The 19119-nt window shown below is 37.9% G+C and overlaps 1 protein-coding gene across 7 annotated transcripts in view; it reads right to left on the reverse strand.

Moving 5' to 3' along the window:
* RALGAPB (Ral GTPase activating protein non-catalytic subunit beta) overlaps positions 1–19119 on the reverse strand; it is an 86784-nt gene that overhangs the window by 60489 nt on the left and 7176 nt on the right. For 5 of the 7 annotated variants that reach the window (XM_019750223.3, XM_019750217.3, XM_019750222.3 and 2 more), the window contains exons 2-6: positions 12892–13107; positions 9983–10185; positions 4921–5084; positions 2906–3092; positions 109–240 (exon numbers count right to left, since the gene is read on the reverse strand). In XM_019750223.3, coding sequence (XP_019605782.3) covers positions 109–240; positions 2906–3092; positions 4921–5084; positions 9983–10185; positions 12892–13077 — 872 coding nt within the window. In that variant the 5' untranslated portion in view covers positions 13078–13107. Of the gene's footprint in view, positions 1–108; positions 241–2905; positions 3093–4920; positions 5085–9982; positions 10186–12891; positions 13108–13426; positions 13488–19119 lie in introns of all 7 variants that reach the window. The other 2 variants (XM_074317947.2, XM_074317949.2) reach the window with 1 other exon arrangement.

The raw sequence follows: 19119 nt of genomic DNA on the forward strand, positions 1-19119 counted from the left end.
TCCAATTTGGCTCCTTCTGACACTCAGAAATCCAACAAGAGAGTTACAGCATGGTTCTTGTCCTAAGACACTGGGTAAAGAGCACATGAAAAACTAAAGTAACAGTACCTTAACATATGTAAAAAGCGAAACCACGTCTGTGCAACACACTCATTATCCATTTCTGGAGGGATCAGACTGGCATCTTCATCGGGAACTTTAAATGGAGGAAATGAAGGACCATATGTAAAGCGTAGCAATCTAGAATATAAGAAAATGCACACCATTAAGTTCATTTCTTAACAGAATGAAAGATATACTCGAGCATTAAAATACGATAAGAGAAATAAGAGAAAATAGATGAAACATGTATTGTACCTCACTGAAGTAAGATAAATGAAAACCCTTGTTTATAAAAAAAATTGACTGGACCCGGAGTTGAGCTGCGCCCTCCACAACTAAGACTGAAAGAACAACAACTTGAAGCTGAACATAATCCCCCACAACTAAGATTGAAAGGACAACAATTTGACCATTGTTCCCCAATAAAGTCCTGTTCCCCTTCCCCAATTAAAAAAAAAAAAAAAAAAAAAAAAAAAAAAAAAATTGGAAGATTTCCAGTTTTATAAACTATTTTAAATTTTTATTTAAAACATTTAATTTACTTATTTTAATAATTTATTGTTATTTATGTTATTGTTTTAATTTACATTTTATAAGTTGTATAATTTATATTATAAATTTATCTGTTATTTATAGAATTATTTCTTTAAATGATTTTATAAATGTATATATTATTTAAATTTATGATTTAAGTAATATAAATTATTTCACATAATAAGTGTTATACTTTACTATATAAATATAATACCTTTATAATATATATTTACAATTACATATAATTTTGCAATATAAATATTATATATTACTAATTTATAAAATTATAAATTACTTAAAAATTTTTAACCTGTAACTGCAAATGACAAATAGTAAATTAATTATATAATCATATAATACGCAATTATATTTATATAATTATCCAATTAATCTAACATAAATTAATAAATTAAATTATTTTTAAAGGATTCATCCCCTTGCCAACGCCTTCAACACAACTTATTCGTAATAATAATGGCAAATTTATTTGTAATAACAGCAATATAACTTCACATGAAGTTTAGAATTTATAGTGTACTTTAAAAGTAATTCAACAATTCAATTACTTAATTTAATAGTGATAGTCCAAATGTATTAAAACTGTTCAAAGCCCGTTGACTCAATTATTCTACATCTAGAGATTAGATCTTAATAAAATAACCAAAATACATACTAAGATTATGTAAAAGCATTCATATCAATAATATTTTTAAAGTAAAACACTGGGAACATAAATATCAAAACAACAAGGAAACTATTAAATAAATTATAATTCCATTCATACAATGAAAACGTATAAAGCCATTAAAAATATGATCTTGGGATCTACTCAAGAAGAAATAAGGCATATGTAATTAATGTGACAAGAATCAAACATCAAATGAAAAAAGCAAATACTATATAGAATAATCTCAAATTGATTTTTTAAAAAAGAGAAATGGAAAATAATACCTCAAATGTTTAACACTGGTTAGCTGTAAGTGATGGATATTTCCCCCTAAACCTTCCAAATTTTTTTATAAGCATGTATTGCTTTTATAATCAAGATAAAAGTATTATTTAAAAATAGATTCATAATACTGACATTCACCAAGATATACCAGAATAAACAGAATATTTCAAACCTTCATCTTTTAGTTTAAACAATAATGATATAAACATTTTATTATCTCAGAAAAAGACCAGTCTACCCTGATATATAACACCACCTACAAATTACTTGTTCCTGCTTCCACCCGCTATGCTACCCCCAATCAAACCTGAATCAGACCAAATCTCTAGATCTAACTGTATTTCCAGCTGACAGGAAATACAGAGGACAAAGGAACATGTTAATTAAAACAACTTGGACATAATCAGAAAAATCCAGAATGTGAAACACTCTATTAAGACAAACAACCCAGTTTCTTCAACCAAAGGGAAATAAAAAAAAAACCTGCAAAGAAATAAAAATGAGAGAGCAGAAGCCTACAGCTTAAAATAGGCTTAAGAAACATGTGGACTAAATGTAATGTAAATGTAATATCTAAACCCTGTTTGTTTTCTGATTCAATGGAATCAATTGTAAAAAGAAAAAATATAGAGACATTCAGGAACATCTGAGCATTGAATGGCTAACTGACATTAAAGAATTGTTAGCATTTTTTAGGTGTGATATGGTATTGTGACTATTTTAAAAAGAATCCTCATGTTTTAGTTATATATTAAAAGATGCAGAGTGGAATGAAAAAAACAAGTCTGAAAAAAATGAAGCTTAACAGTTTACTCATAGACTAATGATTGTATTATACATAAATGGTAAAAAAGGTAAAATTATTACTATAAAAAAACTGCCTACTTTGGTTACATAGTAGCACATTACTGTATGATTCCATTTCTGTAAAACTATATATAAACGTATATAATAGGATTTCTCGTGAATTTAACTTTTTCTGTTATACTTATGTATTATTTGTTTCTTAAAAATAATGATCATGAATATTTTAAGAAGGGGTCGGATTGGCGAAGGGGGAGTGGTGGGTAGGGTGCAGAATTCACCTGCTTTTCCAAGGCATTTGCTGAATCTGAAAGGTTTTAGATTAGACAGACACTAGCCAAACTACTATATCTATTTTTTAAAAGTGACTCGATTCGGTATATAAAGTACTGTAATGACAAACACAGGATACAGGCTTTTTACAATGTATTGCATGAATCCCAGAAAGACACAAAACAGAGGCAAACTGCCTAAGGCCAGCAGATGAAGGAAGGCAGGTCAGTGATAACCCACCTGGCAGTGAGCGCACAGATGACCTTGCTCCACTGCTCCACCACGGCGGGGTGGTGCCTCCAGTTAGCCACCATCTCCTTGGCTGTTTTCCAGTATGGAGGTGTTGGGAAGCACCGAGTACACGCGAGTAACCAAACCTCGAAGAGAACACCAATCAACTTCTCTGCCAGGTTCTCAGCAATGCCACCTTTCCAACAAAAAGAAAACGTATCTTTGGTGTACTTACTTTTTAAAGCAGAATCTTTAATTCACTCATTTGGGAGAATTGGTCAAAAAATTAAAATAAATGCAATGTTAAGTTCTGACTTTCAAATAACCATTTAATAGTAAGAACAGGAAACTATTCTTAGGAGCTCCTAGGAGGGAAAGCATGGATCCATCAACCAATTATCACTTTGAAAGATTTCAAGTCACCCGGCCCAGTGCTTGTATATTGAAGATCTCAATCCTCTAGCAAGTGGGACAGGAGCACAGAGGGGAGAAAGGAAAAGACGAGTGCCTATGAGGACTGACTACTAGGAGGCAGTTTCTGTGCCAAGTAGTTGATACACACGACCTCCCATAAGCCTCACATGAATTCTACAGGGTGTGTATATATATATATATATATATATATATATATTTTTTTTTTTTTTTTTTAAATTTTGGGGGGGAATATTGGGGAACAGTGTGTTTTTCCAGAACCCATCAGCTCCAAGTCAAGTTGTTGTTTTCAATCTAGTTGTGGAGGGTGCAGCTCACTGGCCCATGAGGGAATCGAACCAGCGACTTTGGTGTTAATGAGCACTGCACTCTAAACAACTGAGCCAAACGGCTACCCCAGGATAGATATTTATAATACCTATTACCAATTATAAATTAACCCATTTTGAAGATGAGAAAACTTAGGTTCAGGAAATTTAAGTAACTTAAATCGGCCCAAGTTCAGACAGCCAATAATGAAAAGAATCAGAACCAATACCCAGGTTTTTCTACTCCAAACTTAGTTATAAATTATTTCAGGTGTTTGAAAGCCTCCCCTTCAAGTGAGGAAGCAAAATGACTAGTGCTGCACAGGACAGAGCCTCAACCACGAAAACAGAGCTGTTTGTCGGCTCTGAGTCCTGGAACTAGGGACTAGTGGTCTGTACTAGGGAACTAGAGGTCTATACTCGGCATAGCTCCAGAAGGCAAACTTGCTGCTTGAAGGAAAAGTTATACGGATGTGTAAGTCAAATGAGCAAAAAACAAAGTTTCAACAATCATGAGCCCCAGAAGGGGATAAATTGCCTGCCTTGTATTGCTGAGATCCCAGGCCTGGGGAGTGTGTAGCAGAGAACACTGACAGTGACTGGCAGCTAGCGTCGACACCAGGCAGGGTATTCCTATTGTGGGGTCCCTTTCAACACAAAGTCCATGATTCCTTTTAGATGTTTTCTGGACATAGCACCTGTGCGAGCACAAGCGCACTCACACGTGTGTTAGTAAGAGACTACACATATGAATAAGTAACAGGGAATTTAGAACTAGAATATCAACTCATAGTCTGTGTATACTGTGCTATCACATACAAAACAGGGCTTCTAAAATACACTCTGAAGCCTTATTGGAGGCTTTTTAATGGCTAAGTAACAAGCAGAATACTGTCATACTTCCAAATGGAACACTTTAAGACTGTGTAGGTTTCATCTGCTGAACAAAATTATCTTCTGTACCTATCAAGTTTTCAGAGTCTACTTTGATAGCTATTTTGTAATCAGGTACCTTACATATAGGCTCTAATTTAATTAGTTGTTTCTTATCCAGGCTCTATCTAATATATCAAACAAGCTACTACTGTTCCTATCACTATAAAAAATGCATTAATTCACTGAGTCCCTCCCTACCATCACTGAAGGTAAAATAACCTAATATTGTGCCTTTGAAGGTTTCCATTCTAAGAATTGTTAACCCTGGTTTGTCAACTATTATGCCAAAATTTAAAAGTAAACTGTCTTTGAAGCTCAGAAATAAATTAGAAAAAAAAATTAACAAACCTTGAACAGTTGGCGGGGCTAGAAGTATGTCATTAATCTGCAGGAGAAATAACAGTAAGACTTCCCAGGTTTCTCGGGCCATGATGGATGACTCACGGGCCAGTTTCTGAATGGCTCTCAGGACCTGTAAGCATAGTCGGATCTGACTGGAGCCTTGTTCCTGTCTGAAGAAGAGAGAACATATCACTGAGCGGCCTGGAGGTGAGAAAGCAACAGCGTAAGGACAGGTAACTATGGACGCAGCAAGCAATGGTCCATGACGCTCCCTAAGAGCATCAGCAGACAAGGCTAGGCACACCCTCTTTAGGTCACAGTTCCTTCTTCCCCGTCATACAGTTCAGCACTCAGATCTCAGCCTACCACTTGTATCAGAGCTTGCAAGCTCCTGGGTAGAGAAGGGGAGACCACAAATGTAAGCTTCAACTCTGGATTATCTATGTCTATCATGTGATGCCTGGCACATAACAAAAGGTATGCAATAGGTTTCTGCTGAATGAATGAATGAATACCCAACGCCACTCCTGCTGCTCACATTGAAGCAGAATAGCCTTTGCATTCTTTAAAAAACAAAATTTTAAACACACATTCACAAGAATTCTAGTGCTCACAGTGTCTTTGAAGCTAGTATCTGCTAGCAAAGAGCCTCTGGATCCAAAGGAATATCCTAACAGAACATGAGGTGGGAAAGTAATTGCCTCCGAGATGAGCACCTGCCACTGCTGTGCTACTATAAAGGCAACTTAACCCAAGATGAGGGCTCCAAAGGTTCTCAAAATACCCTAGAAGAATAGTTATGTAACTCTTTTTAGTGCCCAGTACCATTTTTATCCAAGGGGATAATACAGGTCAAAGTATTAGGGCTCGGGTTGAAGAGGAAGGAAGATAGAGGTCCAAGTCCCACGCCTTATCCACACTCTCCAAAGTAGACAATCTGAGAATTCTGAGACCAGTAGGAAACCCACTGCATCAGCGAATGGTGGGTTGGCCTCCAGACCTCCTATGTGAAAGCCGAGACAAGTAACTAATGTTATTGAAATAAATCTTGAGGCCAAGTTCCTATATATTGTGACACAACACAAAAAAACTGGTAGAAAAATGTTTGAATCATTCCTCCTTAATTTTAAATGCATAAGAAAAGCTGCAAAACTGTTATTCTCCGGAGCATTAGAGATCTTGCTCCCCGGCATGTCATCAATTTAGCTCAAATAAACCCTTACACACACACACACACACACACACACACACACACACACACACGTGAATCAAAGTAGGAAATCTCAGAGACTCCTCAAGAAATCCGGAAAATGAAGTGAGTACCCATGGAACTCCTACCCCAACCTTAGGATAGAGATTCTCAGATTCTAAGCCAGAAAATCAGACACTTACCCCAGAGGTGCAAACAAATGACACCACTAAGTTTTCCCAAAAGAAGTCAGACCTAACGCAAATGATGAGACATTCACCTAGGAAAAGCCAAGAGCCCCCAGGAGCAGGGAGCTGTCCCACGTTCAGGTGGAGGTGAATCCAGTCCATAAGGGCTCAAGCTTGTGTCTGTTGCTCTGCTACTTGAAGAAGAATATGAAATTATATAATAGCCCCAAACCTCATCTGGCCATCTAAGAGGAGGCCCAGAATAAGAAATCAGAATGCCACCAGTGATACTGGGGCTGACACCCTTCCAAGCTGGCAGTCACACTGCATGCCTCCCACATGGGACCGAGGCCCGCCCACTATTTCCAGCTGTCTGCCCAGTGGCAGGGAAGGAAACATCTGGTCCTTAGGTCTAGCAGCCTTACTCAGAAAGCCTCAATTCAAGAGCAGTTTCCAAGTTTCTAAAGCTAAGAGAAGCAAGGTAATCTTTACTAAAAACTAAATAGGAAAGTCTAAACACCAGAGATTTTCCTTCCCTCTCAATATTTTCAAAAGTAACATGCTCTTTAGAAAAACTTCTAGAACAGGGACTGGTGAACTATGGCCTATGGGTCAAATCTGGCCTGCCATCAGTTTTTGTAAATGAAGTTTTATTGGAACACAGCCAGGCTCATTCATTTACATTATTGTCTGTGGCCGCTTTCTCTCTACCAGCAGAGCTGAGGACTTGTGACAGACACCATATGGCCTACTAAGCCTAAAATATTTACTATCTGGCTCTTTACAGAATAGTTTGCCAACCACTACTTTATAACATCACGTTTTTTCAAGTACAGTATAGTTGAGCAATATATCAAAATCCTGATCATTTTTAAAAGATGGTTCACTCTCAATTATGCAAAAAAAAAACCCCCAAAGAAATCAAACTGATAGGCAAAAAAAAAAAGTTACATCCACTTTGATTTAATCTCTAGCAAAGTGGTAAATCGCAGTTTCTTCTATTTTGAGTGTCACTTTTTATAGAAACAACTAAGTAAACTTGATGATAATTGTGAACTATCTGAATCAAAAAGTAAAAAATGAAGTTTCCAGTAATAGGAGATGAGATTGTAACTCAATATTCAGCACTGAAATTACTCAGTTCTCTAAGACATTATTGGACAGGAGAACGCTAATACTCAGTTCGGTGCCCTCTCAGAAGTATGTACACACGCTTTTGAGAAAACAAGCTAATTACTAAACAATAAAATGAACAGTTTATAAAGTAGTTTTTTCTCAAAAGAGAAAAGCAAAAGCCTAATTAAATTCAAATGCCATTGATTTTTTTCATCAATAGAAATTAACTGAGTACTGAGAGGTGGTAACGGTACAGAGACACAGTAACAATACAACTCGTGAGACTGTCCCATGCACAAACAAAAAGGCCAACAAAGCAGTCTCCTAAATGGGAAGATAAGAAAGCATTAAAAGTATTATACCATTTGAGAAGAACCAGCTGAGCCACAAACAATATGCTAATTACCACCAAGCATTTCCTGTTATTACTTCCATTTGAAATCAATAAATACAAGCAACCAGCATTTAATCCACACCTAAGGTAATACCAGTATTGCACCAGGCACTATGGAAGCCCAAAATATATACAATAATAGATAGGGAAATGAGACATACACATTTTAAAAGATAAGGAATAAAACAGTGGAGAGGTAAGAGTGACACGGGAAGTAAGTACCACACAGGTTCACAGAAGGTGCGATCACTGTGGGCCTCAATGGTTACGTAAGGCTTCTCCTTACAAGGCAGAATTTAAGATAAACCAACACAAGTGAGATGAGGACCGCTGGGAGAGGAGGGGGTGGGAGGAGGCAGAGGAAAAGGGAGAGGAAGAAGAAGAGGAGGAGGAAAACTGAAGGCTAGGTGATGCAGGGGAAGATGTTTCAGGGTCTTAGGGAATGCTGAATTTATGAGTCTGTCTGACCAAAGAGCAGTTCTCACGCAGATTTAGTAGCAGCTATTCTGGTTGGGGCCAGATTAGAGCAAGCATTTCAGACAAGTAAGGAGTTTCACTTGACCTTGACACCAGAGTTCTTAATGGAGATTTTTCCTTTTCAATTCAGATTTTCCAAAGTAATTTTCCTTCTATATTTAAAAAGCTAAAATTTATGGAGCTGGTTTTTGGATGAGTCAAAATCCTTCACCATCAGACAGACCAAAAGCTCTAACCAGAACTTTTCTAAAAGGAGGCAAGCCTCCTTGCCTCTTTCAAAAACATTGAAAATAGGGCCAGCCGGTGGCTGAGGCAGTTAGAGCTCCATGCTCCATGCTCCTAACTCCGAAGAATGCCGGTTAGACTCCCACATGGGCCAGTGGGCTCTCAACCACAAGGTTGCCAGTTCAACTCCTCGAGTCCCGCAAGGGATGGTGGGCTCCGCCCCCTGCAACTAAGATTGAACACAGCACCTTGAGCTGAGCTGCCTCCCAGATGGCTCAGTCGGTTGGAATGCGTCCTCTCAACCACAAGGTTGCCAGTTCGACTCCCGCAAGGGATGGTGGGCTGTGCCCCCTGCAACTAGAAAATGGCAACTGGACCTGGAGCTGAGCTGAGCCCTCCACAACTAAGACTGAAAGGACAACAACTTGACTTGGAAAAAAGGCCTGGGAAGTACACACTGTTCCCCAATAAAGTCCTGTTCCCCTTCTTCCCCCCCAAAAAAAAAAAAACAACACATTGAAAATAGATAAAAACAGATTTTTTTTACAGAAAATCCCCACAAATGGGCAGGGAACTAATGCATTCTTCTCCATTAATTTATATATTTCCCAAATTCTTTACAATGACATAATTTTTTTAGAAACAGAACAAAGTTTAAGCACAACTAAGACACATATACTACATTACAATATTTAAGGTGTCTGCTTAGCGATGGGGTGAAAATCAGTAACAAACTGTCAAGATAATCTGTTGGCCTACTACAAAATGGCCCATAATAATGTCAAGTCTGCTTACTTCAATGTCTTCATTCTCTCATAGGAAAGATTCATTTTAAGGTAGAAGGCTTAGTTGCCTTTAGCTTAAGTGGATATAAGAATTATGATAAACAAAAGTATGTCTTTTTGAATGGAAGGGAAAGAGTTCACAGTATTTTAATATCGAATAGCTATCAGATTTAAAAGAAAAGCCAAAACCTTTAAAATGAATACACACTTGTTAAAAACCCCTAGTAAACATTATGTAAACCTATCTCTCCTATCACTTATATTACCGTGTTTCCCTGAAAATAAGACTGGGTCTTACATTAATTTTTGCTCCATTAGGGCTTATTTTCAGGGGATGTCTTCTTTTTTCAGGTATGACAATCTACATTTATTCAAATACAGTCATGTCATCTTCTGGAACATCATCATAATGTACTAAATGCGTCCGTCTGGCTGAGATCTTAACTGGGGCTTATTTTCGGGGTAAGTCTTATTTTGGGGGAAACATGGTATTAGGTTGGTGCAAAAGTAATTGCGGTTTTTGCAGTTCTTTTTAACCTTTGAAACCACAATTACTTTTGCACTAACCTAATAATATACTCTTTAATTGAACAAGTAGTAAAAGTAAACTGTTCAAAGGACTAACAAAAAAATAACATTTATGAATATTTTACTATGATCCTGATAATAGGCCAGATAGACAGGGATAGCTTACCTTGGTACAAAAAGATTTTGTAGGTGTTTTAGTATACTTTGAACATACAGATTAGGTTCTTTAATAACTGGCAATGGAATAGAATCTTTCGGCAACACTAAAGCCATAATCCAATCTGTATATACATCAACACAATATTTTACAGTCTCTCCATCCAATGGAAGGGTCAGTCCATAGCAAATTACTTCCATGGTCCATTTTACCTAAACAAAAGATAATACACATATAGAATTATCACACATCCCTATCTATATCTCAGTAGACTGATTTAAAATATTAACCTCTTTTATTGCCAAAAAAAACCTTCTCAACTGATGGTGTATTCATCTCACCATTAAGATCAGATTTATGCTAGAGAAAGCACTCTCCATGTATAAAACATACTCGGACATTTCCTAAGCAAAGGATTTAAGAAGACAATAGGGCCATCCCAGTGGCTCAGGTGGTTGGAGAACCGAGCTCCTAACGCCAAGGTCAGTGGTTCGATTCCCACATGGGCCAGTGAGCTGCGCCCGCTACAGCTATAATTGTGAACAACAGCTCTCCCTGGAGCTGGGCTGCCATGAGCAGCTGGAGGCTGGCGGAGCTGCGGAGTGCCGCCATGTGACGCCGTGAGCGGGCAGCCAGCGTGAGCTGCACGGCGACTGACTGCCTCAAACGGGGGGCAGCGCTAGGCTCATAATACCAGCATGGGCCAGGGAACTGCCCTACCCAACTAGACTGAGAAACAACAGGCTTGACCAGGAGTCGGGAGGAATAAAGGGGGGGGAAAAAACAGAAGGGGGGAAAAATAAAAAAAGAAGAAAATACTTATTTCTAAATAGTAAGCCTATGTCGGCATTTACCCTTTAGACAATATTACTGTTCGCTCTGTGAAATAAAAAGTAAGTACAGGTCATCTTGATTTTCCATAAAGAATGGCAGCACAGAAATAGAAAATTTTAGATATTTTTCTCCACTTAATTGTATACGGTTACACACGTATTTAAGAAATTGTGTACATAAATTCAACCACATTCCATTTCCAGATTATGCAATGTCAACAGACAATAGGAAAGAAAATGAACTGCTCAACTCTTATCTTGTGACTATTTTCTCTGCCAAGGAAAATAATATTTAAAATGGAAAGAACAAACACAAGTGAGAAGGGACTAAAGCTGGGTACGTTTTTAACAAGGCACTTAGCTGCACTAAATGAGTTCCAGCCTCCTGACCCATCTGAATCACATCCGAGAGGCTGCAAGAACTTGCCTAAGAGACTGCTGAACCACTGCCTACAGTCATAAAGAGTGAATAAGGTGAGATGAGAAAGGGAAAATAGCTCAATTTGCAAAAGAGAATGAAAGTATATTACAGATACTGTAAACTGGAAAGTTTAGTGAATTCCAGACACAACTGGGACAAATTACTAAGCAGATAATCAGGGAGCACTTATAAAAGGGAAGCATGGTCACTGGGAACCAGCCTGCTGAAAAAGAACAAGTCATGCCTGACAAGCTTCATTCCTTTATTAACAGGGTTACTGTGGATGCAGCTGACAATTACATAATCCTGGTAGTTTATGAAGCACTTTCATCTAACCATCAAAATAACCCTGTGTTCGAGGGTAAACTATCCTCACTTTATAGATAAGAACACTGAAGCTTAGCAAAATTAAGCAGTTGAACCCTGGTCTTCCAACTAGCAATCTGAAGCTATTCTCACGCTGCCATTAACAGCCTTCTCTGTGAAAGAGAACTGGGCATTGGCAAGAAATCTGGAGAGATGCAGGATATCCTCGTGCCTAAGATGGAGACATATGGCCCAGAGGAAGGTAGGATGGCTCGATTTATAACTGGTGGAAACACCAGATGAGAGAGTAACAGTGGATTAGTGCATCAAAATCATGTTAGAAGAAGGTGCCCATGGCATACCAACGGCCATGCCAACATTTTAACTTAGGAAAAAAAGAGAAAACTAGACTATATACTGACCATTCGTAGATATCACAAAGCTAAAAAGAACAGCTAAATTGTTTGACAGAAATTGAGAATTCGAAAAGACTTCCACAGCTTAAAACTAAAGTTGCATCAAGATAAATACACGATTGAAATTTTTAAGCTCAAAAACAACTACAAAGGCTAAGAGTAGAAAATGTACAACAATATAATGTAATGTAATATATGTGATATATTCAACAGCAATGAATGTTCAAGAAGACTGTAACAGCACAGTGAAGATGTGACACATCAGAGGGTGAGGGCAGGATTTAGCTGCACAAGAGGAAGAATTTTAAAAGGGGTTGCAAATCCCTAATTCTCAGATAAAAGACAAAAGAGAAGACATCTTCGGTGATGGTTTTATTGTATAATTGTAGAGGACACAGGATTCAAGGACTGTTCTCTTATATCCTGTGAGGGTGGCAAAGGAGGATAAACAAGGCCTGCACCAAAGCACCTCTATCCACTCATATGCCATCTCTTCCCAGGAGACGGAAGCCAGGGATTACAAATACATCAAGAGGACAGCATGCCAGGGCCAGTGCTGGTCCTCAGGTAAGTCTCTGCGAGGATACTCCGAAAAGAGAAAAACGCTCCTCAAATAGGAATGAAGACCTTCCAAACACACCTCTGAGTGGAAAGCTGAAGACTGAGCCTTGAGCTTATAGGAGAAAGGCCTGACACTCAAGACGGTCTCAGGCACGTAGCTCAGGTGGATAATTGAGTCGGGCTAGTCAGAAGTCCCACCAGCACCTGGTACAACCCATTCCGTGTAACTGCCACAAACTCTGAGCCCCCAACTCTCAACTCAAACAAAGTCAAAATGGAGAAGGCACACTACAATGGGCACAAATCCATGAAAAAGACAACGTTAAATAAATTTTTCATTAACTTATATCTTCACATAGAATGAAATGAAGAAACACTTACTTCTTTGTCGGTTTTTAACAAACTCTCGCTGCCAGCCACTGCAGGAGTCACTAAGGCCTGCCCCAGAGGATGGACCACGGCATTGGCCACCTCTCGCCCCACGCTCTCTGGATAGCTGTGCAGCACGCTCGTGTGGCCCTGATCATTCTGAATCACCAAATGCAGAGACCTCCATTCAGAGTACATCGTGCCGCTAAAGGACTATCCAAATGGCACCTGAAAAGACAAGACAAAAGACAACGTGACAAATTATACTGTTGTAAATTAATAAGGGGAAGTAAAATACAGATTTACCCTACCTGGCAAGATAAAGAAGCTGCAACTACATTGCCTCAAGAAGACTGAGAAAAAAACCACATCTGAATGTTTTGAGGAGTACCCTAAAATAGCTTCACGGTGAGACCTGGGAGGAAGGCAGAGCCTGGGAAGCAGCTGTCTGAGCACCTTCCCACAGGAGCCCTCAGAAGCCCCGGAGCAGAGCTGGGACAGACGGCCACTGTGCAGGGAATAAAACGATCAGATCTGGTACACTCACAGCATGAGGGAATCCTCCTCGCTAGGTTCCAGGATAGAAGAGGATGGAAGAATGGAGTGCCCTAAGTAGGAAAGGAAGACAAAGGAAAGAGTTTACTCTAAGACCCAGAGTTTTCAGTCAATGGTTTCCACGTACCTAATACATGCTGGAAACATACCCCTGAAATTGCCCACCAATGTCCTCAAATGAGACACAATATTCTTTGGGAGTATTTCATTCCCTGCAGCAGTGGCACACAAACTTCCGGTAATGAAACACCTAGATGTCACAGTGTCCTTCAGAAAACATATTAAGAGCTGCCACTTACTGAGCATTTACTACATGCTACTTATGTAATCATCAAAACAACTCTGAATATGAAGTAATTTATCTCTATTTCACAGATGAAAAAACTGAGGCATAGAGGGGCTTCAGAGCGATACCCAAGGCTTCGGAGCTATAACGTGGCAGAGCTGGGGTTTTAACCCACATGCTCCTAACCATGGCATGTACTGCCTCTCCCTATAATGCATATTCTCCATGCAATGGTACCCAAGTCTACCATACAAATGAGAGATTTTGGCTACAAGAACATAGCTGTATGAATGCAATGTAAATATTACAATCATAAATGCCACATTCATGAAGAGAATCAAGGACGGTTAAGCCTTTCCAATTTATTTCTGTTAACTTCCATTTTCTACTTGCTCTGAAATGTTTGCCCAGACAGCAGTGTTTAAACAAAATACATGGATACACGTGATCTTTCAAAAGTTCTATCCCTTAAGCTAATTTTTCTTCAAATTGGGAAGCGACTAACATTGTTGAATTTTATCTTAGAAAACCTCATTCCAGCTCATCAAGTATCAGTGTTTTTCAAGAGGATATGGTGTTTGAGAATCACAGGCCTAAGAGTGAAGAGAAAAGTCCTCAGCATGAAAGTCAGTCATTCACAAACTAGTCCTAAACTACCGTTCTTTCTTCTTTCCATACAGAGGAACTCACCATCTGCCCTTCCCTCTTGTGAACCCTCCCCCATTTGATTTAATCTTCTCAGCTCCTTCTGGAACCTCATGGACTCTGGGCCCTGGTACCTTTCAGTGGCCCTGTGAGGTCTGATGTCCTCCTCCTCTGGACAAAGAGGCCCTGAACTGGGAAGGCAGGAGGGATGGGCCAGCATTGAACAAGGTATCTACAATCTGAAGGGTGGATGTAACTATTAAAATCGCCTCAGTTTCCTCAGGATTTATAGCATTCCCCCCAAGGAAATCCTGGTGCCCCACCCCCAAAATAAGCACTCTCAAAAATGGAAGAGGAAAAAGGAAAGCTCTGACAGGGGGCCACCCCCATCAGATGACAACTTATTCCCATACCACACATTTTCCTCACCTTTTAAAAATTAATATATACCGGGGGTGGCAAAAAAATGTATAGACACTTTAAGAAAGGAACAAACTATTAAAATTGTAATAATATATACCAATAACAAAGGATGAATACAAGTCATGTTTGACTGCTGCAATTACAAGAGGTGCTCAAAGTGGTTACCATCAGCGTCCAGACACTTCTGATTATGGAGAACTACTGCTTGAACAACACTGACCAAAGTGTCCATTTGTACACATTTTTTTGGCACCTGTTTTTTTTTTTGGCACCCCCAGTATACACACACACACATGGATACATATATAGTATACATACAGTATAATACATACTGTATAAAACATACACTATATATATATTTATATTTATATACTCTTTTACATAAATGCACAATATTATACACGTTTTTTTGTTTTGTTTTGTTTTAGCATGCTTTTTCAACACTTTCATTTTTTGTTTGGCTTCATTCCCTGACCAAATAATTCACTTCACTGGGTACATAATCCATTTTAACAACCTAACGTTTCCTCTTGTATTTTGTTCTACCTTAACTCAATCTTATTAATTTATATACATGTATAACTAGGCATTGTATACTTTTCTGTACATTTTTTTTCCCTGTTCAACAATTCCTCATGAATATCCTTCCAATTAATAGATTCTTTTTAATGGCTGTGTAATATTCCATGACATAATCTATGGCGTGGCATAATCTATTCAACCAGTCTCCTAATGAAGTACATTTACTTCATTTCCATTTTTTTTTTTTTTTTTTTTGTCATCAGGCAATACTGATGCAATAAACATGCTTGTTCACGTATCTTTGAGCAGTGGCCTTTTAATTTCTATGGAACAAGTTCCCAAGAGTGAAACTGTTGGGTCAAAGGATATATGTAATTTTAATGTTAATAGGTCTTGCCAGATTGCTTCCCAAAAAAGCTGTAACAATTCCCATTGACATAAGGAATGGATGAGAGCCCTTTCCCCCTTTCATCCCCAATATCCTGCCAGGAATCTAATTGATTGATGGATTGATTGATTGATTGATTGATTGATTTGCCAATTCAGTAGGTATGAAGTAGAATTTCATTGTTCTACCCAAATATTTATCTTTATTTTATAGCTTCTAGTTTTGAGTCTGGCTTAGGTGGTGTCTCTCCCCCTTCTCCTTTATCAGTGTTTTTCAAACACTGGGTCATGAAATAAATGTAATGGGTAACACTTAGTTTTTAATTACGTGGAATCAGGTATACAATAAAGGCATCACACATAGTAAAGGTAAGGAATGTTCTATGAAATTTGCTTCATTTTTTTTTATATATGCATATGTTCTGGGTCACAGTATAAAATACATTTGTTATGGGTCTAAGTCCAAAAGCTTGAAAACATAACCCTAGTGTCATGTAGCCTACTAGGTTTCCATGCAAGACAACTATTTAATTCTTCCCATGTAAGTTTTATATTCATCTGGAATTTATTTCTACAAGAGGTGTAGAAAAGGTCCAATTTTATTTTCTTCTCGATATAGAGTCAGTTGTGCCAGCATCACCTATTAAAAATACATCATTTCCTAATGAACTGAAATACCAGTTGTCATATAGTAAGTCCTCATTTATATAGGAATCTGTTTATAAATGTTTAACTGTTCTATTCCTGTGCTAATGCGTAATGATTTAAATTCAGTGGCTTCATAAACTTTTTTAATATCTGGAAAGGAGGCCTCCTCCACTTCCACTGTTCTTTTTAAAAACTTTATTGGCTATTCTTGGGCATTTATTCTTCTATATAAAATTTCAGATGATTTTATCCAATTAAAAGAACAAAACAAAGGCTTGCTAGAATGCTAACTAAAATTGCTTATTCCACTTCCCAGCCTCATCTTCTATTGCCACTTCCCTCTTCCCCTCCATACACACCCACAAGCTACAGCCAACAAGAATTACTGGTGATTCCTCAAACCCAGCAAGTTTTTTCATACCCATATTGCTTACACTACTTCCAGTGACCGAACTGCCATTCCCCACTGTGATGCACCGTCTAAGTACTCATTCAAGGCACAGCTCAAGGTCCTCTCTTTGGTAAAACTTGACTCGACTCCTCAAATCACCCCTCCTCCCCAGCGTGGAGTGCCTATTACAGGCTGTCCACATCGAGCTTCACATCAGCTTACCCCTTAGCTGTGTAAAGATATCTTCACCACAAGTGTGTCAACCCTTTCTGAAAGGAAACCTCACTTCCTGAATCTTTGAGTAGTCCCTGGCACACAGTGGGTACTGAATAAATGTTTAGGAATGTCAAGGTTTACCCATGGAAAAAGGAAGACATTAGAAGGTGTTCCCTTTATGTCCAAAATTTTGCATGCCGTATACAAAAATTGAAAAATGTCCTTTGTTTTAAGCTATTAGAAAAATAAAAAAGTACTTGATGGTTTCCAAATATTTAAGGAATATTTAATTAATATTAAGCATCCATTCCAGATAACACATTATTGGAAGAAAAACATGTTTCAAGGAAGAAAAAAAAAAAGACAAGTTAGTGCTCAAACTGCATTGTATACATTAAAAATCATCTAGGGGTGGCCGGTTAGCTCAGTTGGTTAGAGCGCGGGTGCTAATAACACCAAGGTTGTTGGTTCGTGCGCTGTACCCTCCTTAAAAAAAAACAACAAAGAAAAACAAAAACAAAAACCCTAAGGTGCTCTGATATAAAATGCATATTCCAAGGACCCAACCCTAGAAACTTTAATTCTGTAGGTCTGGGTGGGGCCTGGGAATCTGCATTTTAAGAAACAGCTACCACCTCTCCCAATTCTGAAGTAAAGACAGGAGTATCATTCTTTAAAAAAACACCAGGAAAAAACAATCAAAACAGGTTTCATACCTCTTGAATTCTTCTCAAAAACTTTTTAAAGTTTTTAAATGTGAGAAATTTTAATTCTTTAACTCTATTAATGTTTAACTCTATCAATGCTTAAATGATTAAATGTAAGAAAATGTAATAAATGCTTACAAGAAACATGTAATGTAGAAAGGTACAGTGAGGATATAATTATAAAGTTGAACTAAAATATTAAAAATGTCTAAATAGAAAAAAATAGATGCTAAACTTTATGAAAATACATACAGACAAAAACATTAAGACAAAAATGTGCATTATAATTACAGGCAAATTAGATAAAACAATGAAGAGAAAACCAACATTGGAAACAAGGAAATCAAAAAAACACAAAGTAAAGCAGTTCTGTATCTATTGAACTAGCAAAACAAGTGATAAGAACTCAGTTCGGATTAGGAGGTAAGGCCAGCAGCACACATTCAAGAGCCTAGGGTAACGTTTTTCAACAGAAAACAACTGTCCCTAGGGGGTAATTTGGAAATATTAAGTGCACTTTTCGTTTACACAATGATGGGGGCGTGTTATTGGTATTTATGGGCAGAGCCAGGAAATCTAGACATCCTGCAATGCAGGAGACAGTCCTGCACAATGAACAATTACGCTACACTTCACATGACTTTCAAACGTCTGCCAGAAAATCATTCTGTTCTCAACTGCCTAAGCCTAAAAATCTAATTCCATCTTATATATAAATGCTTTTATAATAGCCACTGAATTACTGAATTTCTCAGTAATGCAATTAATCATATAAACTGAAAAAAGGTTGAATTTTTTTATATTTAGAATCTTACCATACCAAGGTCTGTTCACCATTTCAGAAAAATCACATCACCAGAGGCCATGCCATTTGTCGCATCTGAGTTGCTAATACCTAACACACTTGTTAGGAAGACAATCACAAGAACTACACATACACTTATTTAGCCCTTATTTCAAAATGTCAAACATGGAAAAAAAAAAAAGTGCCACGTAATTGTCTTCTCAATTTATAAGTAGACACAAGCATCTCACTCCTCTGTTATGTCCTCTAGAACCTGAGCATTTTTACTGAAATACTAATTTTATTGGAAGGATAGTAATTTATATTTTTCATTTGTTAAAGAGTCATTGATTTTTTTGTAATTATATGTGTTGGTAGGTTATATATTATCTGTTAATTTCATGATAATAAAGTGGTTATTACTAAATATTAGGTCTGAGTAAGCGGAACACCCGCGGCCCTCCCGCCCCACCCCCACCTCCTCTAGGAACCAAACATGTAATATGTAGTAAAGCGGGTAGGGTGGGCACTGTGGCAAACTGAAAAATACAGGCTCTCTTTAAAGGGCACAGCCACTACTCAGCCCCAGCCAACTATTACCTTGAAGGAATGCAGACCCAGTATTGTTAGATAATCCAATGTTTCAAGACACAGAAAAATTGGACATTTCTGCGAA

The sequence above is a fragment of the Rhinolophus sinicus genome, chromosome 13 (assembly GCF_057876585.1).
Source record: "Rhinolophus sinicus isolate RSI-liver-muscle chromosome 13, RSI-T2T, whole genome shotgun sequence".
Taxonomy (NCBI): domain Eukaryota; kingdom Metazoa; phylum Chordata; class Mammalia; order Chiroptera; family Rhinolophidae; genus Rhinolophus; species Rhinolophus sinicus.